The 26,530-nt window shown below is 49.3% G+C and overlaps 1 protein-coding gene across 1 annotated transcript in view; it reads right to left on the bottom strand.

Moving 5' to 3' along the window:
• The window catches only part of LOC115391097 (zinc finger protein 467-like), a 40,465-nt gene that overhangs the window by 12,363 nt on the left and 1,572 nt on the right, over window positions 1-26,530 (bottom strand). Inside the window, exon 2 of the mRNA XM_030095201.1 lies at window positions 16,045-16,175. Within this exon, the coding sequence (XP_029951061.1) occupies window positions 16,045-16,175 (131 nt within the window). The remainder of the gene's footprint in view (window positions 1-16,044; window positions 16,176-26,530) is intronic.

Here is a 26,530-nt window from a genome sequence, read left to right as displayed (position 1 = left end):
GATGGTGCAGCCCTTTTAGCTCACAATATGGCTGATCGGCTTCGTACTCTAAATTGACAATCCAGCTATGAGCCCCGGGCGCAGAGCAGTCGTGTAGAACACTCCTCTGTTGATCTTGTTGATCCCGTCACTAATCCTGCTCCCGGATTTTTACAAGTCAAGCATGGAGGTTTACCTAGGCTAACAGAGACTGTGTCTGTCCATAGTGCTCAAAGCATTAAAAAAAGTCAATGGGTAAAAAGCTTAACACCTGTACGAGACAGAATAACTCTTCCAGTAGGAAATACATAAAATGTGGTCTACTAAACATTAGAGCAATCTCCACTAAATCTCTGTTAGTTAATGATCTTATCGGTGACAATAACATTGATCTCCTTCTCTAACAGAAACTTGGCTTCAGCAAGATGACTATGTGAGGCTCAATGAATGTACCCCTCCAACCTATGTTAATTTCCAAACAGCGAGATCAACAGGTCGAGGTGGAGGTGTGGCAGTGATATCGCACTCCAGTCTTCTTCTTAAACCCAAAACTAATGTTAAATTCAACTCTTTTGAAAGCTTAATACTAACGCTTACTTGTCCAAGTTGGACAATAAATTTAAATTCGCAGTAATCAAACCACTGCTGAAAAAACCTAATCTTGATCCTGATATTCTAGCCAACTACAGACCGATATCAAATCTGCCTTTTATTTCAAAAGTCCTGGAAAAAGTCGTGGTTAAACAGCTTCGCCGCCACCTACAGGACAATAGTTTATTTGAGAAATTTCAGTCAGGATATAGAGCTTATCACAGCACTGAGACTGCGTTAGTTAAATTCACTAATGACTTGCTATTGGCGGCTGATGCAGGTCTAGTCTCAGTCCTGGTTCTCTTAGACCTCAATGCAGCTTTTGATACAATCGACCACAATATTCTCCTGCAGAGGTTAGAATGTGAGGTCGGCATCAGAGGAAAAGCCCTCTGCTGGTTCAAATCCTATTTATCTAATAGGTACCAATTTGTTCACGTTAACCAACAGTCCTCACCGTGCTCCCAGGTCAGTTATGGGGTTCCTCAAGGGTCCGTGCTCGGGCCAATTTTATTTCTGTTGTATATGCTTCCTTTAGGGAACATAATTAGAAGTCACGATATCAATTTTCATTGCTATGCAGATGACACACAACTGTATTTATCTATGAAACCTGATCAAACTAATCAAATAGACAGACTCAGTGACTGTATCAGAGAAATTAAATCCTGGATGACTATGAACTATCTCCGTCTGAATCCTGGCAAAACAGAGGTCATTATACTAGGCCCCCATAAACTGAGAGAGTGTCTATCTGAACAGATTATCACCTTAGATAACGTCAGTGTATCCTCCTCCTCTACTGTCAGGAACCTCGGGGTCTTATTTGATCAGGATATCTCCTTTAAAGCACACATCAACCTGGCTTGTAAAACAGCATATTTCCACTTGCGCAACATAGCTAAAATAAGAAACATTCTACCTAGAAGCGATGCAGAAAAACTCACCCATGCATTTGTTTCTACTAGACTGGACTACTGCAACTCCCTTCTTGCAGCCTGCCCAAAAAGTGCATTAAAAAACTTTCAGTTGGTTCAAAATACGGCCGTCAGATTATTAACCGGAACTAGAAGAGGCGAACACATTACTCCCGTTCTAAAATCTCTTCACTGGCTTCCTGTCGAGTTTAGAGTTAGATTTAAAATCCTTCTCCTCACTTACAAAATCCTAAATGGGATGGCTCCGACCTATCTCCAAGATGCTTTAACGCCTTATCAACCAATCAGAGCACTTCACTCTCAAAATGCAGGGTTACTGGTGACTCCTGGAGTCTCTAAATGGACACTAGGTGGAAGAGCCTTTAGCTATCAGGCACCATTTTTATGGAACCAGCTTCCAAGTGGTGTCAAAGAGGCAGACACAGTCTCCACATTTAAGGTGAGGCTCAAGATGTTTCTCTTCGATGCAGCCTATGATCAGGTCAGCTGGGGACTCTAAACCATCATTATTAAAAGCTGCCCTAGGAGCTAGAATGCTGTGGGAAGTACGGTGCACTGAGCCCTGTCCTCTAATGTCTGAATGTTATTCCCTTTAGTCCGTTCATTGCTTTTCACCTGCTGTCCCCCCCTTCGAGGGGGAGTCTTCTCCAGTTTCAGTTGCTGACTCCACTATCACGAGGGCCTACGAACAAGCTCCGTCCGGACCGGGAGGACACTCCTGTCGGTCCTGCCCGCGGACTGGCTTCGGTTCTACTTCTGGGATCCGTGGTTCTTGTGCTGGACCGTCCAACGGACTGTCCTCAACATAGTCCTAGGCTTTACTTCTTATTGTCTCATGCTAGCTGTGGCCAAAGCTGTCCGTCCCTGGGAGAGGGATCCCTCCATACTGTGGTTCTCCCCAAGATCTCTTCTTCTCCCACTGGGTTTCTGGAGTTTTTTTCTTGCCGGATGTGAGGGTCGAAGGCGGTGGTTGCTTCGTTTTGTCTCGTTACTGTGAATTTGACATATTAACATTATGCTTATTCACTGTTTTTATTTTTAACCAACCAATGTAACATCTTGAAGCCTCTGAGGCAGCTGTTGTTATGATACTGGGCTGTACAAAAATACATTGATTGATTGATTGATTGACATGCTGGCTTCCTGGTCCCGCCCCCTGCTCCCTCCCAGCCACTCAGGCCACAGCGGTGCATTCAGGTAACTTGAAAACATAGGAACTCACACAACTCAATATACCGGTTAAAAAATAATAATAACATCAAAGATGCTACAAAAGTAAGTCCGTAATTAAATAAAGCGAATTAAGTGACGCCATTGTGGGATCCTCCTCCTTTGTTGTTTTTCAGCAGCTTGTGTTCCAGTGGTTGCATTATGGCTTCTTTATGTTACCATCGACCGGGAGTCACCACACTGCAGGCTCCTGACTACCGCGGCTGTGCGGTTCATACAGATAGCACAGCACAGATACTGATTGATTAAAATAGCAATGTATTAACTGCGGACAACAGAGCGGAATGACACACATTATGTGGAGTGTGGCAGTCAGCCCGGACCTGTACCTCCAGTTAGCTCCCGTTACCCGCCTCAGCCGCTCGCCGTTCTGCCCGACTTCCTCCTGGAGCCCACTGACGGGTTTCCAGGGAGACATATAGGGCCGGTGGAGACACAACCAGGCCGAGTAGAGTCGAGTCGAGTAAAGTGGGGTGGAGTCAAGCCGAGTAGAGTCGGGGAGGTGGAAACGCGCCACGGGGAACTTAGTTAAACTCCAGACTCAGTCTGCTCCTGTGGCTGGAGACCAGCTTCATCTCACAAAGACTCATGATACCAATAAAACTCCTTTTCTGCCCTTCAGACTCAGATCCAGGCTCTGTAACAAGGCCTGATCCTCACTGGGATGTAAAATCATTGCCATAATTTGCTGAAAACACAGATCACACAGCGTGAATGTCGAAGAGTGAATTCACATGGCAGTGCGTTCAAGTGCAATATGAAAGTCGGAAAATGGCATCGGCATGTTATTTGTGAGTACTCGCTGATACCGATACCAGCGTTTTAGTGCGGTATCGGGGCCACTGCCGATACCAGTATCGGTATCGGTGCAACCCTAGAGTTTAGTACAGAGTTTCGTACAGAGAGAAGACAGAGTGATGACAGAGAGTAGACAGAGAGAAAGCACAGCAAGTCAGAGCATCAACATGACAAGTCATAGGTTCAACACCAGAGAACATTGTATCGACATGATGGAGAGCGCAATGAAACCCTCTGTTCACGAGCCGCGTGAAGCACTGCGTTACTATTGTAAATTGAGCATGGAGGAGACGATGCGGTGCAATGAACTCCAACATCGCCTTGACAGTTTGGAGGCGGAAAAGAAAAAAACAGAAGAGAAGAATGAGAGGCTGGTCAAACAGGTCAGCACCTTGGAAGAGGCGAGGGAGGTGTCGACCAACCAGGTCAGCAGTTTGGTGAATGAAAAAAAGGGGCTGACCAGCTTGGTCAAAACTTTAGAGTCCAAACAACAGCCACTGGACTCTGACCTCCAGGAGAAAGAGCGTCTCCTGAGACAGACGCTGGACGAGGTGCAGTCCTTACAGAAAAGCCTCCAGGAACAGAAGGACAGCTCTGAGGACACCAAGGCCAACATGGCAAAAACGATGGTCTGTCAACAGGAGGAGAACAGCAAGCTGGTCAAACAGGTCAGCACTTTGGTGAAGGAGAGGTGTATCGGTGACTCCAAGCCCACCTTGTCGCCCTGAGAGGAAAGGTGAGGGTTCTGTTTGTCCGACGCGCTGCCGCGTCCTCCAGAAAGCACACGATGACGTAAGTGCAGTTCAAATCGTTTAATTCACATCGGTCAGCACACACCGTCGGCTGCACCTCCAGTGGCCTCTGTGTGAACGTGCATCAACGAAAACGGGCCAAAACACAGCAAACGGTCAACAAAAATGATGGCGACCCCGCTCTCCTCTCTCCCCCTGCCTGCAGGTGTGTAACGACCACGGAGGTCCTTACGTGTTTCACCCAGCAGGGGTGATAAAATGTGTTTCCTGTGCTGTCATCTTCATATGCTAGACTTGGGTCACTGTGGCTATTTAATCTGGGGCACGGTTTTGTGATTGGAAACCGTGACAAGGACATAATTACCTGGACATCGGTATGGGGGCGGGGTTGTTTATTTAAGGAAGGCAGCGCACCTGCTGCGAGAGGAGAGTGACGTCACACGCCGTCCTGGAACTCACCTGCCGGCGGAGCGAGGCTGTGGAGCGTTTTCCAGGGTGGATCTGCACCAGTGTGGAAATAACTTGGTGTTTTTTGGGGTCAACTGGATTAAACCGACTTCCATCCACGGAGCCACCGGGCTGGAGAGGAGGAGCTTTGGAGACCAGCGGACTGAGGAGTGACCCGGGTGTGAGTAACCCACAACACCGGCCTCTCAGTCAGTCACCTGCAGGGACGTGCGCCTCAAACTTTGGGGGGGGGGGGTCTTAGGGCTATAAAAGACAGGACTTTTTTTGAGCCCTTTCTGTTTATTTTCTGGACTTCCTGCATTGTGCGGCGTTTTCTGTTTGACTTATTAGGAGGAGCGCCCGAGCGGCGGGTTGCTTGTGTTCTGTTGGGAGGGGTTTTTGCCAGAATAAATGTGGGTTTCTGTTACCAATCTTAAGTTTGTCATCCCCCAGTTAATCACCCCTGCTGATTGGTGTTTCCCGCCCGTGACCTCTTTATGCGTGTGGCAAGATCGCTCTGGAATCGACGGGCGAATTGTTACAGGTGAACACACCTTTTAATAACTACCTGACCGCCACCGCCCACCACCGCATGCGTCACGTGACCAGGCACCCGTGCATCACCATGGAAACCTTAAACACCCAGTGACACATACACACCCTATATTATGGCTCCTACACACCAGCCCCTTAATTATTGTTCAATAAATACCAAATCAAAAAATACATGGAGCCAGAAAATCAATAACAATTTACAATCACTAAAGTAGTGTCCATCCAATAATAATAATCCACAATGGAATCTTCTTTTTTCTTTTCAAGTCTTAAGTATAAACTTAAAAATCAGGATTAGCCAAAAACGTCCAAAAAAGGCGAATTCAGACACCTGACTGTGATCAAAAAAGAAATAAAAGAAAAAAAATCAAAGGGATAATCCAACGATAGCTCCAGGAAATAATCCAGGAAACCAGCGTCTCTACTTAAGCCAGCTCGTCTTTAACCAGCTTCAGCCTGCTGCAGCAAACCGACCTCGGTAACAGGCCGATCCAGGCAGCTGGTTCGTGCTTTAATCCGAACCTGACGGACAAATCCACGACGGTCTGAAGAGGTTCGAATCACTCATCCCATCAGCCAGGAGTTCCGAGGTGCCGTGCTGGCCATGATGAAGACGAGGTCTCACGTTGAGGTTCTTCCTCGCTCCTGGCCATGTCTGGTGCCCCTGTAGTTGAGGTGAGTATCCTTCCACCAGATCCTTTCCAAACATGCTCCATCCAGACATGTATTGGACTTGTGCCAACCATTGTGGCTCCTCTTTCTTGTTCTGAAGCTGTGAAATCTGCTCCTCTTTGGTTTCAATGTTTCATGTAATTTCTCATTCTCCTGAAGAACACTGAATGAGAGGTTCTGCCACCGCTCCTCCATGAACTCTTTCCAGTAGGTGGGGGGTGGCGTTTCTTTAACCATCAGTTCATTTGCTTTTTCAGAGATGATATCTTTAGGAAGTGGAACATCTTCCGCTTGAGTAGCTTTAACTTCCACTTTCACCTTCTTAGGCCCTTTGTATTCAACCAAACGTTTCTTCTTTGAATTGATCCTTGATGCATGAGCCGACCTTGAAGCATTCACATCAGAGAGGTGGAGCAGTGGAGATGATTGCCTCCGAGGTTGCCAAACCTCTCCCAGGTTCGCAACAGAGACCCTGTTGACAGTTATTGGTGGCTCTTTTCTGTCTGCAGTCGTCTCACTGCTGCCTCCTAGTGGTCCATTTACGGTCCATCCGAGCCTGGTCCTTGTGGCAAAGGTCCTCCCCTCACACTGTGCACCACCTCCAATGGCTCCAGGGCTTCCAGTACATTCACTCCAATAAGAAGCTCAATTTCTGCATTGATTTGAGGTAGCTGAATGTGTGTCAGGGGAGGCCATTTCTTAATATAATCCTTGTCGGGATGTTCCTTTTAGACACTGGCATGGACTCCTGTGTGAACACATTAGGCAACTTGAATGTGTCTCCGTGCAGCGCAGCCACCTCCAGTCCAGACAAAGTGTTGCTGCTCACAACCTTCTGTTGTCCCATCATGCGTAGAAGGATCTGTCCCTTTCTCCCCGTGAGATTGAGTTTATTCATCAGGCTTTCTGCACAAAACACTGCTGTGCTCCCTTCATCCAGAAATGCATAAGTGGTGACAATTTTATTTCCTTTTTCAGATTTTACTTGGACGGGCACAATTGGCAGTTTCCAGTCCTGGTCTCCAGCCCCTGTAAGACCACTTAACACCAGAGTGTTGACACGAACCTCTGCATCCTTCTCAGCTTGCTTTGAATCCTTTTCTCTGTGGAGGACAGCGGGGTGCTTCAGGTGACACTTTGAACAGGAAATCCTTTTGCGGCAGTGCTTACTGATGTGTCCTGTACACAAACAGCCAAAGCAAATGCCATTTTCCTGTAAGAATTGAATCTTCTCCTGGTGTGTCATTCTTCCCAACTGCGCACACATATCCAGAGTGTGTCCTGCACCACAGAACATGCAAGTCTTCTTTTCTGGTGTTTTGATTTCTTTGTCCTTCTTTGCAGGCTGAGGGTTGTTCTCCACCGGTCCAACTGTGGTAGCGAAGCTAGACCCTTTGGTTTGTATGTTGTCATACCAGGACCTTGTATGTTGCCAAAACAGGATCTGTTAGAATCTTGACTTGTTTTTCCACGAAGTCTGCGATATCAGTGAACCTTGCTCTTCTTTGCTGATGTTCCTGCAGCTCACAAGCTTGAGTTCTCCATCCATCTCTGAGCTCGTACGGCAGCTTCCTCACAATGTTCAGCATGTTCGAAGGTATGTCCAGGTCATGGAGACACAGCACGTCCTCCATGGCGTTCCAGCAGCCTCTGAGGAATAGACTGTAGTCCAGCAGTGCCTCCCGTCCTCTGGTTTTATCACAGGCCATGAAAGGGCTTTCTCCATGTAACAACAGGCAACCTTGTGCTCGTTACCAAACTGCTCCTTCAATAAAGTCTTGGCTCTGAAATATCCGCGGTCTGGGTTCATGTGTGGACAGCTGCTCACCAGTTCTCTGGCTCGTCCTCTAGTATGCTGCTCCAGGAAGTACAGCCGGTCTGAGTTGTTTATGGTGTTTCTCTCAACTCCGTTTTCAAATGCTCTGATGAATGTGTGATATTTTAATGGATCGCCATCAAATATTGGGATCTCTCGCTTTGGCAGGGCCGTGAGGCGTTGTTGTTGAACAAGCAAAGTTGTTATTTCATTTTGCTTCCTCATAATGCTGAGAACATCATGGTTTCCACATCAGGTGCATTTGTATTCGAGTCTGAGTTGAGTTGTTGGTGACCGTCCTGTGTGTGGGCTGCCACATTTTCAAACACTGAGCATTGTGGGACTTTATTTTGTGAGGATGTTACATTTTCCACCGCTGTGCGTTTAACTGACTGATTTCCGTCCATTATAATTTTTGGTTTCACAGCTGCTGAGGGATGGAATTCTTCTGCCATCACGCTGAGCTGCTGTTGTGCCTTTCCTTTTTCCAGATAAGAATTCATTCCATCTGAAACCTTCGATGATCTTTTCCCACTTGACGTGCTTTGTGCCATGAGAATGTTCAGTTTTGCCATTTTCTCTGCGATCTCACTTTCCAGTTGTAGTTTCTCTTTCCTCTTGTGCAGCTGCTCCTCTTCTTCTTCCAGTTGCAGTCTTGCTTTCCTTTTGCACAGCTCTTCTTCCTGGAGAGCATGTCTCTCATCCAGGGATCTTTGTCTTGCAGCTGAAGCAGCCAGCTCAGCTTCAGCTACCAAGCGTGCAGATGAAGATGTGGAGCGCATGGTTTGAGAGGCTTTGTGAGATCCAACATTAGAAATACTGTCACTTGGTTTTATTTCGTCCTCTTCGTTCTCATCACAAGCATTCAATACAGGTTCATTCGTTTCAGTTTCCACCAGACAAACGTTCTCATTTACTTGAATTAACTGTTGTTCAGTTTCCTGTATCCACCGTCTTGCATCATTTTGGAACGTTTCAGTGTATTTCATGATGCTTGAAAACCATTCAGTCTGTTTATCAGCCTCCTCTTGTGGCAGCAATGGCATCAGTTCATCATCAGCTTTTCCAGCACACACACAGAGTTTGTTCAAACTTCCCAGAAATTCTTTTGAGGCACATTTTCCCTTTGCTTCATAAGCGCTTTAATTTCCAAAATCATTCCTTTCATTTTATTCACAAACCCTTTGTGCTCGTTCTGCAGCTTTTCCACCTGATACATCAAAGCCCTCTCAGTGAGTTTGCTGACTCTTTTTGCAGACTCAATCTCAGCACCACCTGAACGACTCATTTTCACTTCTTTTGTGAATTGTCAGTCACAAGCAGCATCAAACACAATCAAAGATCAGTCCACAGTGCGTGATGATGAGCGTTTCATTCAAAGAGCGGCCGCATCGGCATTTGAATCGCCAAGCATCAAGTCACCAAGCCCGTCGTAAACGATGATGTCATCGCCGTGCGCCCTGAGCCACACGTTGCACAAGCATCCTACCCGAGCCGCACTTCCTGACTCAGAAACCCTTCCAGCAAAGGGCTCTCCAGAGCCAACGTTCACAGATGGTTCATCCACACAAGCATGAAGCAGGCAGCTGACCTGCGCTTCACGTGTGGCGTGTGGATGTGCGTTGTGTCCGGTGTTGCCGTGCTCTGAAAAAAATAAGCGGAAGACGCCACGCCGGAGTGGGCGAAGAACTGGGCAGCACGAGATGCAGAGACGGCTGAAAAAATGTCACGTCTCAATCAAGAACACCAGCACGAACTGAAACGTCTCCAAAACGAGAGAGAAGAAGAATTCACTCGTCTCAATTCTGAGAAGACGGTGCTGTTGGATACAAACCTGGACATTCAGGCCAAGCTGACGAAGATGGAGTCCCAGATGTGTGCCATGAACGCTGACTGCAATAAGAAATATAATAATGTAGAAGAGCAGCTCCGTCGTGAGATGAAGGCTAAGGAGGAAGCCATTCATCAGACAAAGGAGCTGCTGAGCCAGACTGAAGAGGCAGAAAAGACCTGGATCTCCAAAGAGCGAGACTGGACAGAAAGCAAGGCCAGAACAAAACTGGACACGCAGGTTCTCATCGACCAGGTTGTCAAGCTGCACAGCCTTGCCTCCATGAGCGACAGGGAAAAGGCCAAGATGGAAAAAGAAAAGCAGAAAGCGCAAAAAAAAAAAGCCGCCAAGTCCCGAGAGAAGAGAGAGAGGGCGGAGAGAAGGAAGTGAAGAGGCTGAGACAAAGAAGACAGCTCGGACATAGAGCAGCACCTTCCAGCTCTGCAGTGACTATCAATCTGGAAGTTATTAAGAATTCATCTGGAAGTCGTGGATCTGGGAGGAGTCCACATGAGAAAACTACACAGGCATCCAAATGGAAGGCATCTTACTGAGAAAAAGACATTTTCCTCTGGCTGTGGAACGATCCAGAACAACGGAGTTGGGGTGCGGGGGGGAAAAAAACCAAAAAAAAAAGCAAGGTGTTGCAGAGGTGGGTTGGGGTGTGTGTGGGGGAACAAAAAAAATTCTATAAAATAAAAATATAAAAACATTCTATTTCGACTTTCGGTGGTCGTTTCTGTAACGGTCTGGCTTCAGATGTGACTCTGACCAGCTGCTGCTCTTAAAACCTTCAGTCTGTGGTGTTTTTTCAGGTAGATTGTTTAAGGATTGTTTTCACTTTTTGAAATATGACCCCAGGTGACCCCACTCTGACCTTAATCTAAAAATGTCACTCTCATGTTTCACCCTCTCTGTCAAACTCTCCCGGGTTAACGTGACAATCGTCCTGCTGTGTGATCATGTGACGCTCTATCAGTCCAGCCTGTCGTGAGCTCCTGTAAAGTCCAGCCTCATCCTCCTCCTGCCTGTGGAGCTGCTTTCAAATGACATCCGCTGCCTCCAACACCTGCTCTGGTCTTATCACCGCATGTTCAAATATCTTTTGATGAAAACGTCCAGAAGAACCTGAGACAGAGACCAGAAGACCAGAAGCTGGTCTGGATCCAGGATTAATGTGGTTCTTTACACTCTGATTCAGGTTCTCAGCAGGTTCTGCTGGGTTCTCCTGGGACTCAGGGTTTTCTGATGGGTTCCAATGAGGCAACAACAAATTGACCAAATCAATGAAACGCAGTCGCCGTCTCAGGTGGCGCTTTGTGAATGCTGGCGGACTGAACTAAAGTCAAAACACACACACACTCACTCACTCACTCACTCACCCACTCACCCACTCACTCCCCTGCAGAGCGAGCAACACAGCGGGGCGGAGGCAGGAGGCCCGGACTCAACGCTTTGCCTTTGTACAATGACGAAATGTAGCATTCCTGTCTGACGGCATGTGTGTGTGTGTGTGTGTGTGTGTGTGTGTGTGTGTGTGTGTGTGTGTGTGTGTGTGTGTGTAGCTGATGAGGTTTTGCCACAGCGGTGGAACCGGCTGGTCTTTTCACCAGTGTTGGAGCGCCGGACACTCTGGACGCCCCAGATCTGCCCAAAGTCAAGTCAACTCTCTAAACCTGGTAGCCTGTGTGGCTCAGGTGTTCTCCGGTGTTCTCGGGCGGGCGTTCTCCGGCGTTCTCGGGCATTCTCCGGTGTTCTCGGGCGTTCTCCGGCGTTCTCGGGCATTCTCCGGTGTTCTCGGGCGTTCTCAGGCGTTCTCGGGCATTCTCCGGTGTTCTCCGGGCGTCCTCCGGTGTTCTCCGGGCGTTCTCCGGTGTTCTCAGGCGTTCTCAGGTGTGTGGTCAGGCTGTCTCATGATCCACTGATGGTTTCTCGCAGAAGCAGGACGAGTGAACGCAGAGCACAACAGAACTTAAAGAGCTGACACGGACTGGGAAATGATTCATTATTGTTGAAATGTGTTTTTTTTAGAACAGTACAACAACAGAGCTACATTTGCACAGTAACGGTTCTCAAACTGGGGCTCCGGACCCCCAGCAGTCTGTGAGCCAGAGCCTGGGGGTCTTTCTCTGTTTACTTATTGGTTGAAAGAAGCAATTTGACAAACATGGATTTATTCTTGAACAGAATACTCCAGGAGCAGGCGTCTGCTCTCCTTCGCCGTCAGTCTAACGCCGGGAACGCACTGGACGCGGAAGCGTAGCGGAGGCGCCGCACGCGTCTCGGCGCCGGCGCTTGGCTGTTCGCACTGGAGGCGTGTCTGCTGCCTGCTCTCCCGCTGGTCACATCGGCTGCACTCGGCTGATCCGGCTGCTCTCGGGTTTCACGTTTGTTCCCTCTGTCGCTCTGCCAGGATGGATGTGTGTTCTGGTGACCTGTGGAGAGACTTTTTCTCCTCCTGTCCTCTTTTTTTCTGCATCACATGAATCTCTGTCGCCGAGTGTGTGTGTGTGTGTGTGTGTGTGTGTGTGTGTGTGTTTGGGTGCGTACATGCGTATGTCTGTTTGTGTGTCCATCTCTCTTGTGATTAGACCCAAGTGACAAACTATAGACGGGCGAGCAACGCCGTCCGTAACTCATCGTCATTTAATTTATTTTATTTTGAAAACTGACCGGATTCTCTTGCCTTTTCTGTTTCCAACTTCCTGTCTGGTCCGATCTGCTTGATCCAGCTTGACATATGGCGCTCCCGGCGCTCGCGGCGCTCGCGAAGAATACAACGGAGCGGGCGAGCCGCGGCGCGCGCAGCGCTCCCCTGCGCGTTCTGTGCGGCCAGTCAGATAGGTTAACATGGAAGGCCATCAGAAGCGCCGTGCACACACACGTAGGGCTTTGGGAGGCGGGCTTATCAAGTTGGGTGTGGTGGAGGGGGCCATCTAGGTGGCTCGCCTCTCAGTCTTAACTGCACTTAGTCATCTAACACGACCAAATACATACAAACACACACGTCGGGGGGTCTTGGCGCGCTGTGTCGGGGGTGGGGCTGTTCAGGTGGATGGGACTGCTCGTTTGGCCTCACTCGCGGCACGGTGTGGTTACTGACCCTCAAATTTTAATCGCAAACAACATATACTCCATCAACACTCACGAGACGGGGGGGGGGGGAGAGAGGGCAATGGGGTCTTCTGCGCCCCCGTTTCCGGATTCCTTCTGGTGGGGGGTGGGGGCGGGGGGGGCTGTTGTTTTCCCCACAGGCCTGGGGTTTGGAGCGGCTGTGGTTTGGGGGGCTGCTGGCTCTGGGGGGTGCATACCTGTCTGCAGCGGTGGGGTGGGGGGGTGGGGGCGGCAGTTGTGGGTGGCGGGGGGTCCTGGATGTGGGGTTCGGTGTTCCCTTGCCTTCCGGGGGGGTCTCCCACAGGATGTGACAGTTGGATGACGCGGGAACGTGAGTGTGTTTGGGGTAGGATGGACTGTGTGTGTGTGTGTGTGTGTGTGTGTGTGTGTGTGTGTGTGTGTGTGCTTGTTAGCGTGTACGTGAGAGTGTGTGAGTGTGTTGGAATGTGAGTGTGTGTGTATGTGTGCGTTTGGTTTAGGGATGAGTGGTTGTGTGTGTGCGTGTGTGCGTGTGTGCATGTGTGTGTGTCAGTGTGAGTGAGTGGGTATGAGTGTTGGGTTGGGCCGGGGGGAGTGAGGTGGGAGAGGACAGGGGGTGGGAGGGGTGGGCCGGGCGGTGGACGGGGGGGGTGGGTTCCGGGTAGGGGGGGCGGTGGGGGGTGGGGGTGGGGGGGGTGATTCCCTGGATCTCGGGGTGCGTGGCCGGAGCGCTGGGGGGGGGTACTGGCCTGGGGTGGGTAGCCGCCCGTGTGGGCTGGTTCTCCCGGGGGGGTCATGACCCTCCGCCTGGGTGTGGGGTCGGCTCCTGGGCTCTTGGGCCTCGGGCTCTCGGCCCTGCCCGCCCCGGGCGTCCGGCGCCCGGGGTGGACCGGCTCCTGCCGGTCGTGGCTCCGCGGGGCCCGGGCCCCGGGGCTGCCGGGGTCCCCGGCCGGGGCTTTCCTCTGCCCCGTTTCTGGACCGGAGCGGGGGCGTCTGCCTGGGGGGGCGGCTTGGATCCGGGCTCTGTGATGACCGCCGGCTGTCTGGGCTCTGAGGGCCTCTCTGGCCTGCTTCTGGCCTTCTCAGAGGTCAGAGGTCATATATGCATGATCACTATCACCATCACTGTCACCATCATATTCACATGATCACGCTGATCTTTAATCACTCTTCACATACTGGGTTACCTTGTCTTCTTGTGGTGGTTAGAATAATCTGTAGCAGACCTCTCTTGATGCACGCCCCGAGTTTACTACTAGTTACTACTAGTTACTACTAGTTACGACTAGCTATATTCAAAAAAAAAAAAAAAAAAAAAAAGGGTTTGTGGTGTCCTTGCATTTCCTTCCTCCCCTACACCTCCTTTTATTTCTGTGGCCTGGTCTGTTCACTAATATGGTTCGGAAAAAAAAAAAAAAAAATGTATGTATGGTTCTGTAATTTTCTGTGTTGGTTGTCGGCTCTGTTTTGGTGTTGTCTAGATTGGGGGTTTGGGATTGTTCTAGGTTGCGTGTGGTGCGTCGACAACACTGTTTTGTATTGTGACTTTGTACATAGGTTGTGCCCCCCCCCCCCCCCCCCCCCCCCCCCCCCCCCCGTTCTCCCTCTGTTTATCTCTCTCTCTTTCTGTCCCTGCTCTCTGAGCGTTTCCGTCCCGGTCCTGTCCTCAGCCATGCCGGATGCCAGCTTTAAATAAAGGCAGCAGCAGGAGGAGACTCAGTCTCCTCCTGCTGCTAACATTAAAATCTGTTCGGATAGTAAAAGGCTACAATCATACAATATTGCACGCCCCAGCTGCCGGACAGGACAAGGGAAAAAAAAAAAAAAAAGAAGCGCCGTGCGCGGTCCAGTGCGTTCGGGCCGTAAGTCTTCAGTTTTAACAAAGAGGTGAAAATTACAAATGTGTGTTTTTCCTGATCGATCAGGCGTAAAAATAATCAGCTCATGAATCCAGAATTAAAATCATGGTTAGCTGCAGGCCGAGTTCTCGTGGTTCTAATGCAGTGGTTCTCAAACTGTGGGGCGCGCCCCCCTGGGGGGGCACAGAGCAATGCCCGGGGGGGCGCGTGTGACCGTGGGGAACATGCTTTTTTTCCCCGCCGGACTAAAATAAAGTGTAATTGCACATCCACTCCAGTAGTTGGCAGTGGCGCTCTCACTGTCAGAGTGTGCAGCTCTACGGTGTCGGGTTTTTCATAGACAATTAATATGTCTCTGGGTTTGTTTTTTTGTTTTTGTTTTTTTGCACCGAGCTGCGATGTGAAGCCAGTAAACAAACCCTGAGACAACATGAAGACTTTTATAACAGGGATGAAAAGAAAGGCGGAGAGAGACGAAGACAGTGAGTCAAAAGAGAACTCTGAGTGTAGAGAGGCAGGACCCCCTCTCAGGGCAGAGGGCTGTGGGCGTTCTGCTTCCTTTAGCAGCATCTTGCCTCTGTGAGTCTGGCTTCTCTGCTGCTGCTGCACTGAAGACCAGGTCCAGGTCCCAGGAGCTGAGAGCTGCAGGATCCTGCACTGAAGACCAGGTCCAGGTCCCAGGAGCTGAGAGCTGCAGGATCCTGCTTCAAACCTCCTGAGAAGCTGTGCTCTGCAGAACCTGCTCATTGTAGCCATTAGTCCTGGCTTCCTCATTTTGATAAAAAAGGGAAAAAATCAGCACAAATTGTTTGTTTTTTTTGTAGGTTGAAGTGTTTTATATATTGTGCTCCTGAGTTCATGTTGCTGAAGTGAATTTGAATTTGTTATTATTTATTGATTTTGTTTAATTTTATTTTCCAGCAGCAAATGGTGCAATAAGTCTGTCAGAATGTTCACAGTTTAAACCAGGATATTATTATTTTTTGAATTTCAGGCAAATTGATGCACTTAACGTCTTTTCTTTTACAGACTAATGAACAATGTTAATAAAGTTATTCTTGTAAGTTGAACTGTATCTCTTTCTTTTTTGTTTTCTTAAATGTTAACAAGGATGTTCTGCAGAGGTGAACCTAGAACCGTTTTATAGACAAATGCTGTTATTTATAGTTGTGGTGCAGAGTGGGTTGGGGGGGGGGGGGGGGGGGGGGGGGGGGGTGACAGGAAAACATTGAGAAGCACAGTTCTAATGGGACTCGGCTCTTTTTTAAACCAGCATCATCGCCCCCTGCTGGAATCTCTCTGGATTTACAGTTGTCTTCACTCGGGCGACTCTCGGATCCTGGTTCACAGAGTCCTGGACTTCAGACTGTGTCCTGTACTGAGGACAGCTGTGAGGGGCTGAGCTGGGCTGCTGGTTCGAACCCTGTGCCGGCTCTAACATGCTTGTGGTGGTGTTGGTGCAGGTGCATTGTGGGACTGTTACCTCGGTTTTGGTGGTTGTGACAACATCCTGATCAGGGTCCTGATCCAGCTTGACCGTCTGAGCCTTGGGTACCGAGTGTTGAGCTTCGGGGAACCGGTTCAGGAACCTGGTCCTGCTCTGCAGGGACGGGGCTGATGGGACAGAACACAGGAGACAAACACGTCAATATCCTGGATGGACACGAAGACCCGATAGACCCGATGGACCCGATAGACCTGATGGAACCAAAAAGACCCGATAGACCCGATGGACCCGATAGACCTGATGGACCCGATTGAACCAAAAAGACCCGATAGACCCGATGGACCCGATGGACCCAAAGACCCGATGGACCTGACAGACCTGATGGACCTGATAGACCCGATAAACCCGATGGACCCGATGGACCCGATGGACCCGATTGAACCAAAAAGACCCGATAGACCCGATGGACCCGATGGACCCAAAGACCCGATGGACCTGACAGACCTGATGGACCTGATAGACCCGATAAACCCGATGGACCCGATGGACCCGATGGACCCGATGGACCCGATTGAACCAAAAAGACCCGATAGACCCGATGGACCCGATAGACCTGATGGACCCGATTGAACCAAAAAGACCCGATAGACCCGATGGACCCGATGGACCCAAAGACCCGATGGACCTGACAGACCTGATGGACCTGATAGACCCGATAAACCCGATGGACCCGATGGACCCGATGGACCCGATGGACCCGATGGACCCGATGGACCCGATGGACCCGATGGACCCGACAGACCTGATAGACCCGATGGACCCGATGGACCCGATGGACCCGATAGACCTGATAAACCCGATGGACCCGATGGACCTGACAGACCTGATAGACCATTGTCTGTCAAGATGTCTCATCCAGGCTTCATCAGTGCAAAGTACCACTCAAAAGAAATCAGCTGTTCAGATCAACCCAACCTGGACTGTTCAGGACCAAGCCAACCAGGGCCAGGGTGGTTAGAACCAGTGAAAATTCTCTGATGAAATGAATGAATGAATGAAATATTTATTTCGAGCTATTGCAAGGTAATAATATTTTTCTGACAGTCAATTTACAGGAGTAGACAATACGGTCTTATGTCAGTCATGAGATACATAACGCTCGAAACGGAGTGGGGAGAAGAAAACTTATTTCACCCGCCCCTGTTAGTGCTGGGTACCGTTTAACGGTACCTCAGTGGTACCGTTAAACGGTACCCAGCACTACCCCCGGTACATCAAGAGCTTCAGTGCTGTTACTTCCAGTACTGTCTTAATAATAGAATTCCTAGGACATCTGGACACTGAAAAAGTTTATATTTACATGTGTACAATTACTATTGATTCAAGTAAACGTGTGGACCAGGGTCTCCGCTATCTGGTAATTACCGGACTTTGACTGGTAAAGTCTGCAGAAGTCCGACATATTTTAACACCGCCGGTCAAAATGTCCGGTGACAAATCTTCCCTCCAAGCTCAATTTTTATTTGAATCTTCCCTCCAAGCAAAGTTTAAATTAAAAAGGGCCATTTCCACCTCATTTTATTAAAAAACAACAATAAACCCCCGAATCTTCTCTCTTCTGTGGTCTTTGTGGAACAAAACTTTCTTTTCAGGCGGAACTAAACTCGTAGCAGCGTTTCATTACTCCGACTGAGCGCGCAGCACAACACCACAGGAGACACGTGGAAACAGGCGAAACCGAGAGACTTTTACTAAACAGAACAGCTGAGAGGAGGAGGAGGCGGAGCTGGAGAGCCAGGTGAGTCGCTGTCCAGCTGGATCCTGACCGGCGCAACCGGGCAGCTGTCCGGGACGCCGCCGCTCTGACTCCTCCTCCTCCCTGACTCACTGCAGGGCTGAGAGCCACTTCCTGTTCACAGTCCACTCAGGCTGTTACAACTTTACTGTGAAGATAGGAAAAATGTTTGTAGGACCAAATTACTTATGTTTTTAAATCGTTTTGTCACGCAGAGCGACAATGATTACAATCACCCCCCCCCCCCCCGAGCCTCACGGAAGCCTTTAAGCTCAATAAATTCAGATAATATTTGACCGGGAAATGAAAGGCTTCTCCGGTAAATTGAAAACCTGCTGGTCACGTTGTCTGATGCCATTTTTTTTTTATAGCAGAAACCCTGGTGTGGACATATGTATATACAGACATATTACTGACATATATGTATATACAGTCACCCTTGAATCAGGTACCTTAAACAATATCACATACAGTACGTTGGCCTTGGAGTTACGTATGCCATAATGTTTTCCAGCGGCTGCCAGTGAAGGCAGTGCTCAGCCTCTAATACCTGATGCTCCCGCCAGTGAGTGAAACGGAGACCAGCAGACAGCACAGCGACCCCTGCTGGCCATGCCGAAGCCGCCACACCCTCAGGCATTTTTCAGATATTATTTGTTTTCCTCTTTTTCCTTTTTCTGGATCCCACCCTTTGCAGATGGGCCCATCACCACTGCTGGTGTCATGGCTCCCCCTGCTGGACGGATCGCTTAGTGTGAAACCAGCGAACCTTTCAGACGGATCATCACAGCTTTGCGTGTCATGGCGCCCCCTGCTGGTTAATAGTCACTTGTCAAATCTTTTTCCTTATTTTTGCCATTTTTTTTTAACACATAGGTTGTGCCAGCCTCTGCACCGCCAGTGAACAGCCGCCAAACCACCAGCCCTGCAGCTCCATCAGTCCTCCACCCGCAATCACACCTAGGGGTGTACAATATGACGATATAAGATCGTTAAGGATTATAACGTCGGGACGATCTCATAAATCAGAAAGATCGTTAAACCGTCTATAGGGCACGTTGTCCTCGTTCTTTTTTCACCTATATATAATATTTTTGGAGTGATGATGTTACCTGAAAGCTTCAGATAATATCAACTAAATATTCCCTCCAGTGCAGTTCTCCACATACATGATAGATACATGCGGAGCAACATTAACGATGATTTAAAAAAAAACAAAAAAAAAAACAAAACGCAGCCACAGCCAGCGCTGCGTTCAGGACGCAAAGGCAGCTAACAGCGAGCAGAGCGCTGTGGAGCTTTTCTGACTGGAGCTGCTGCTGGGTGGAGGCTGGGTGGAGGCTGGGTGGAGGCTGTGTCAGGCAGAGCTGGTTTACAGCAGCAGTATGGGGCGGCTGTGGTTCAGTGGGGAGAGCAGTCGTCTTGCAATCGGGAGGTTGTTAGTTCGATTCCTGTCTCCCCCTGTCTGCATGTCGAAGTGTCCTTGGGCAAGACACTGAACCCCGAACTGCCCCCAGTGGATGGACTGAGCGCCTTGCATGGCAGCCGGCTCCACTGGTGTGTGAATGTGTGTGTGAATGGGTGAAGGTGTTAATGCAGTGTAAAGCGCTTTGGGCTCTGTCAATGCAGTGTAAAAGCGCTATATAAGTGTAGACCATTTACCATTTACCAGTACAGTCTCTACAAGAGACCAGCCGCCATAGAAACACCCCAACAAGCTGGAGGGAGAGACGCTGAAGCTAGCACCGATGCTAATGCTAGCTAGCGAGCTACCGCTAGCAGTTCACAAGCTAGCATGAGGGATTTTAGATATAACAAATCACAGAAATGTGAAAAGACACTTAGTGAACACACCATCAAGTTAACAGCTGAAACGAACCTTTAGTCTGATCACTAGTGGAACGTCTTTGGTTTAATGGGATGATGAGGGGCTGTGTTTCAGTGGAGACAGAGCCCTCTAGTGGTCACATAGCGCAACTATTAACTATATCCCATTAAAATTGCTAAAAAGCTATTTGATATGTTTAGTTTTTTGTGTTACAAAAGTGTACTTTATTCATTATCTTTTACCTCATTTTTAAAAGGAGATAAAAGCTTAGATCTCTGAACAAAACATTGTTCTCAAGCAGCTGTATTATTCACTCAGGTTATAGATATTAAAGTTAAATTGTTTTTGTTCTAAATTGTTGTCCTTTAAGAGGTAACCAGCTAAGTTTGCATTTTTATTGACCCTTTTTAATAATCTATTTGGTGTGTTTAGTTTTTGTGTTACAACAGTGCACTCTATTGCTGTTCATTACTTGTATGTTTGTGTTCATTACACATTTTGATTAGAAAAAACCTGCACTATTTAAATTAAAGCCAGTTTCTTTAGCTTAAATTCTTTTTTCTTTCTTTTAGGGTTTTACATGTTTCAATACATTTTATACGTTTTATATGTTTAACATTGGGGGAAAAATGGTCAAACTTGCAAATTAGTCTAGAAAAATCAATATAAAAAAGAATCGTGATAAAATCGGGATCGTGATATTAATTTTAAAAAATCGTGATATGACATTTTTGCCATATCGCCCCCCCCTAATCACACCAGTTCCTGCCCATCCTGAACCAACCTGAGCATCCACACCAGCAGACACCCAGCATACCGTAATCAGCTGCTTTCTTTTCCTACATGTACAAAGCCCTATATGGTGCGTTCTAATGCAGTAATACCGTATTGATCCCTAGTTGTCTCCCAAACAGTGGTAATTCAAAAAAGAACTCATTAAACAAAATTGGATGTCATTGTTTACTTAACTCAACCTTAAAACTAGAATGCGGCACTCAGAAAGCGCAGACCTCCGCCACAGCTCAAATCAGTCACCAACAACAATAAGAACACCAGATATAAATATAACGAAGCAGATGTAAAGAAAGTCTGTTATTTAAGACGTAGTACTGAGGCCTTCTGCTGGATAGATACAGTACTACACTGGTCAAATGAAAGTCGTCACCCTAATGGAACTCAGCAATAAAAAAACAGCACAATTCTCGATATCGGCGCGATGCCACGCACCCCGTCATCTTCCTTAGTTACCAGGCCGGAGGGGCAAGCAGCGTGGAAGGGACCGTAGCGACCGTAAGGGCTTGCACGGTCATTAAAACTTTCAGCGTTCTGTTGTGCAGCAGCACAAGTTTACTATTGGTCACTGGTGCCAGGTGTGGCTCACCAGTATCAGGAGGGACTGAAGCTTGAAGCTTTTAGCAAGATATAAGGCAAAGCTTCACGTCGCCGGGCTGGATGTGTGTCCATACAGGCACACAGCTGATTCCTGGCGAAATAATCCAAAACAATGGTCTCGTCTGGGTTCCCAGATGTGAACCACTACCTCATCAAAGCTCCTGGTCAGTACAAATGTTGCTATAAAATGTGTCTATTTAAATTTTTTTATTTGACTAACACAGTTTGATTAAAATGAGGACGCTAACAAGCTAGCGTTAGCTCGCCTGCTAGCGCTTGTTTGTTACCACGCTTAAAGGACCAGGCTCATATCCTGGCACGCCAGACCGTCTCTCCATGGGCAGAGACACACGGGGAAACACGGATCTCTTTATGTCCTTATATGTGTGTAATACATACAGTCAGTCTGGCATGCTAACAGGCTAACAGGCTAACAGGCTCAGCTCACATCCACCTATATAGTCTAGAAACGGAAATGGCAGCTCTAAGCTTTCCTTTCTTACCTGTTACAAAGTGTGCAGAATAAACATATGTGTAGTCCGATTTCGGTAGCCAGTTTTCCCGGTGTTTTGCTGTCGGCAGTTCAATTCAATTCAATTCAGCTTTATTTATGAAGTGCCAATTACAGCATGGTGGTTTCTAGACGCTTTTATAGAGAAACCCAACAGATCCACATGAGCAGCATAAGCCACTGTGGAAAGGAAAAACTCCCTTTTAACAGGAAAAACCCTGCAGAACCAGGCTCAGAGGAGGAGAACCCTGCAGAACCAGGCTCAGAGGAGGAGAACCCTGCAGAACCAGGCTCAGAGGAGAACCCTGCAGAACCAGGCTCAGAGGAGGAGACACACACACACACACAGACACACACACACAGGACTGTGGGACAGACAGAAGAGTTCTGTCCACTGCTGCTGCTGCAGGAGCTGTGATGTTTCTGCAGGATGTTCTGTGTTGCATATTTGTACCAGCGTGACGCGTCGTGCGAATGAATTCACACACCAGCGATGAAACTCGGGCGTCCAGCGCAGCGCGCTGTCTTTTGTTGCGCGAATGCGTTAAACGTGTCCGGTGGAAACACACCGTTAGTCAGCTGGACTGACAGCTGGAGACGTTTGGACTGCTGGATGTTACCTGACAGGACGGAGTTTCCAACCTCTGGGATGTAATCCATCCTGACGGTAGAGAGCAGGGCGCTTCCAGAAGAGGTGGAAGTTGTCGATGAAGTGACCCCGGAAGAGCGTTGGCAGGGCGCCGCTGAAGGAGATCATTTTTCCAGAGCTTTGCAGGACACTGAAAAGCTCCTTGAAGTCCTTTCTGGTGAGCTCGGAGTGTCGCCGCGTCGTGTCGCTGGACCCGATGTGAACGATCACCCGGCGAGCGGAGGAGGGGCGGACCGGAGGAGCTCTGGGAGTTTATCCAGGATGGTGGGGACGGTGGCGCCGGGAAAACACCGTGTGATGGCGTTGAAGAAGCGAATATTCCGCACGATCCTGGCGCCGATGATGAGTGAAGTCGGGGGAGGAGAGGCCGAGGCGGGGGCGGGGCGATGTGGGTGTCCTGAGCCGGGGAGCGCTCTGCCGGCGCAGCGGGGCGCTGGCAGCAGCCTCGTTGCTGGGGCGGCGTTCCCGGGTCTCCCTGGGGCGGCGTTCCCGGGTGTCCCTGGGGCGGCGTTCCCGGGTCTCCCTGGGGCGGCGTTCCCGGGTCTCCCTGGGGCGGCGTTCCCGGGTGTCCCTGGGGCGGCGTTCCCGGGTCTCCCTGGGGCGGCGTTCCCGGGTCTCCCTGGGGCGGCGTTCCCGGGTCTCCCTGGGGCGGCGGTGGCTCCCGGAGAGCCTCCTCACTGCCTCCATAATCAGCCTCCGGCGCCGCGGAGGTCGAAGCCCGGGATGATTGTTGCTTCTCCGGGATCGGCGGGACTCGCTCCAGCTCCGGGGCCGCGGCGGAGCGGCGAGGCTGGGACCCAGCAGGACGGAGGACCGGAGCGGCGTCGGGCGGCCTGGTTTCCGGGTTGTTAGGATCCTGGCGGCGGGCCGTGGCTCCCCCGGAGGGTGCGGCAGCAGCCGCAGCAGACCGCCGGCCTTCATCATCCGCCGTGTCGTCGCCGTCGTGCCGCGTCAGGGCGAGGCGGCGGTTGGAGAGGGGCGGTGGAGGCGGAGCCGCGGTGGGCCGAGGCTCGCGGCCTCGCACTACCACCTCAGCCCAGGAGCGGGGCTCCGGTGTGGAGCAGGAAGGAGCGCAGGGTGCCGAGGCGGCGGCGGCCGTTAATGACGACATCACCATGGATTGGTCGATCGTCAGCGTCCGAGCCTTCTCCGGCAGGTCGTCCTTCTCCCTGAGCTCCACAGCCGGCGGACGTCTTCTCTCAGGTCGGCCATGATCCTCTCCGCCTTCGCGGCCGGGCGGCGGGGGCGAGGTCCGAGATGCAGCGGCGAAGCCGTTACTGTGACGTCAGTGTTCTCAACGGTTCTGTTTATAACGGCCACTTTCTCCTCCTCTCTGGTTCAGTCGCCTCGCTTGGTGTCACATAAAAGGACAAGTGAGACTGTCGAGCTACATTGTCGGTGCAGGTGAACACACAACAATTCTTCACCACCGTTTTATACATCTATGTTAGGGATGCACATGGTTAACCGTTTAACCGTTAACCGATAACAGGAACTTTGACCGGTTAATACTATCGGTTATTTTTTTTTTTAAGCTCCAGCTGGAGGAGCTCTCCACAGAGCCGTGCGTCTTCCTGCAGCTGGCGTTACGTTACAGATATCAATGACGGCGCTGCAGACGACTCCTTCAGTCACTGATTAATTCCAGGTGCCTTCATGTTGTACAGTCGGGGAGGGTGTGTATCTTTGTGCGCATTGACGCATGTGGCACAAAACCGGCGTTACATTGAATATTATTTTTTATCTCCAGACGCCGCGGGTCGTCCAGATTCACAGTGAAATGGTTCAGTGTGAAGCCGCAGCATCCAGATAAATATTAAGCTCCATCAGAACTGTTTAAAAATCAGATTTCAGAAGCTAAAACTTTATTTAGGAAAGTAATCAGAACACAAAAAAAAAAAAAATCACCAGCGCGCTCACTCTCCACATCATTTAAAAAACAGTAGGAGATGATTGAAGCCTTCAGTGCTGTTAGTTATATCTAAATCTTGTAGCTTTTCTTACATTTTAGATGAGAATTTGCTGTCATTGTAAATCTGCAGTTCAGCACCGGACAGCGCCGAGTCAGTCTCTCACTCGGAGCCACATTTCCGTGTCGGAATGGAGGGACGTCTGCGTGTCGGAATAGCGGTATTCCGGAATGGTGATGTGTCTAAACGGCGGTGCGTCGGAATGTCGGAGCGGCAGCATGAAGCCGCTCGGCAGGGCGTTTAAAGGTCGTCCTGCTTCGCGTCGCTTTGGAGCCTCGGCGCTCCACCGCTCCACGCTGTGCGTTCAGGCGCAGTGTTCCACACATCCTCCACAAGCTTTTCCGGCTCTACAGACTGTTTCTCTGCTCCTTTATTACAGATTATTTAGAGAAAATTAAGCACATATATTGTCAGTGCGTTATCATTTAATATTAAAGTTTATTTAGCCTTTTTTTTTTTTTTTTTTTCTGAATCGCGGGGCGGCGCCGGAGCGACTCCCTCGGCAGACCTTCTCCTCCTCCAGACAGGCTGCTGTCTCCGTCCACGAGATGCCGTCACTTTTACTGTCATACTTTGTTTTCTGTGGCGCTCTGGCGATGCGTATACCAGCGCCACCTGCGCGCAACGCGGTCACAAATTCTGGCTGCTGCGCGGACGTCCGCAGATCGGTCCGCACAGAGTCAGACCAATGCGCAGCGCACATCCCGCAGACATGTGAAGCAGGACGGGCTTTAAATCTTATCGGTTAATGGTTATTAACCGGTTAAAGGGTGTCGGTTAACGGTCATAAAAAATATATAAAATGTGCATCCCTAATCTATGTCTCTCAATTTATAACAAATTCTGAGCAAGAACAAACTCCACACAAACGCTCCGCTTGCAGCACTGTCCGTGATTGTTTGCCCCTCGCACTGGTGGCTACGGACCGCGCACACCCGAACGTGCTGAGTTCCCCGGATGTCCGTGGACGAGAATGACGGACATGCAGAGATGCAGAACAAAGGAAACAAACAGTCCAACATCGGGTGAAATCACTTACAGACGAAGCTCTGATCAAGTTTTGAAGAGAAGCCAACTTGTGGTGATTTTGTCGTGCTGCTGCGTGACTGTTCCGTCTGTGAAACAGGTCCGACTAGGAACTAAAACTAAAGTTCCGCTGGGCGGTACACCCTATCTCTCAATGATAAAGAATCCTTTAAAACATTCCTGGATCCAGACAGTGATCCGGATCATCACCAGAATTTAATGGATTGTAAGTTAGCCCAAGACCCACCTTTCCACAAAGTCTCATTGCAATCCGTCCATTAATTTTCCCATAATGTTGCCAACAGACCAACCAACAAACCAACCAACCAACAAACCAACCAACCAACCAGCCGACGTGATTCCATAACCTCCTGGTGGAGGTAATAAAGCAAGAGTTGTCCACAGTCATACATACTTGAGTTGTATACCATTTTCACATGTGTACCGAGTGAATATCATGTTTTCGTACCTTGTTTTGAACAGTTGAATATTAGGAGATTGCTTGAGCTCTAGACTCAATCAGTTCCAGATAGGGATGCAAAATTAATTGTTGATAAGAAATTACTCGATTAAAATAAATTACTGGCGCTTCATTGCGTTTTGAACCTGTAATTCCCTGCACGCCCTCATGAGGGCGCGCTTGGCGCCAGACGTCCTTGACACACGCGTGAACACAGAAGAAGCCGGCGTCTGCTCAGGATTTCATTGTTGCTGCGACGTTGGACTTCACCAAGAGAGGCAGCAGTGTGCCGTGAGCACCGAGTCTGCCTTAAAGTAGAAGAAGAAGCAGCTGGCCTCTGACTGGACGGACGAGAAGCCAGAGCTGGCAGGATGGAGGCGGAGACGGAGCTCGGTGTGGAACCACTTTCAGTTGGTTCATGACGACAAAGACGCCAAATGCACAATCTGCAGAAGTATTTTAAAGTACAACTCTGCCACAACTTCGCTAAATTATCACCTCAATACGTGACATTCAGCCGAGCTGCGAGGAGCGAGCAGCTCGGCCTGCTGGGACGGCGAGTGACTCCAGGAGGGCAGAGGGCATCATGGGACATGGTTACTGCAGACACGCTGCCAGTACATGTCACTGAGGGACGGGGGTTTAGAGAGGCAATAAAGAGCTCATATTTTTAAACAAAAGTAGATCCGTCTCACACTTTGCAGTGAGGACCACCGTGGCGTGATGTTTCCGTTTTGTTTGTGGACACATCCGCTGTTCTCAGCCTGTGTTTTAATGTAAAGGAGGATTATAAATGGTGCTAATAGTCCAGTTGTGACTGGAGTCCAGCCAGAAACCAAAGCTCGGTGCTCAGAGAGGAGTAACTGTCAGTAATGAGTAACTAAACCTTCA

This window comes from Salarias fasciatus, chromosome 6 (genome assembly GCF_902148845.1).
Source record: "Salarias fasciatus chromosome 6, fSalaFa1.1, whole genome shotgun sequence".
Taxonomy (NCBI): Eukaryota; Metazoa; Chordata; class Actinopteri; order Blenniiformes; family Blenniidae; genus Salarias; species Salarias fasciatus.
This window is presented reverse-complemented; position numbering and strand designations above follow the sequence as displayed.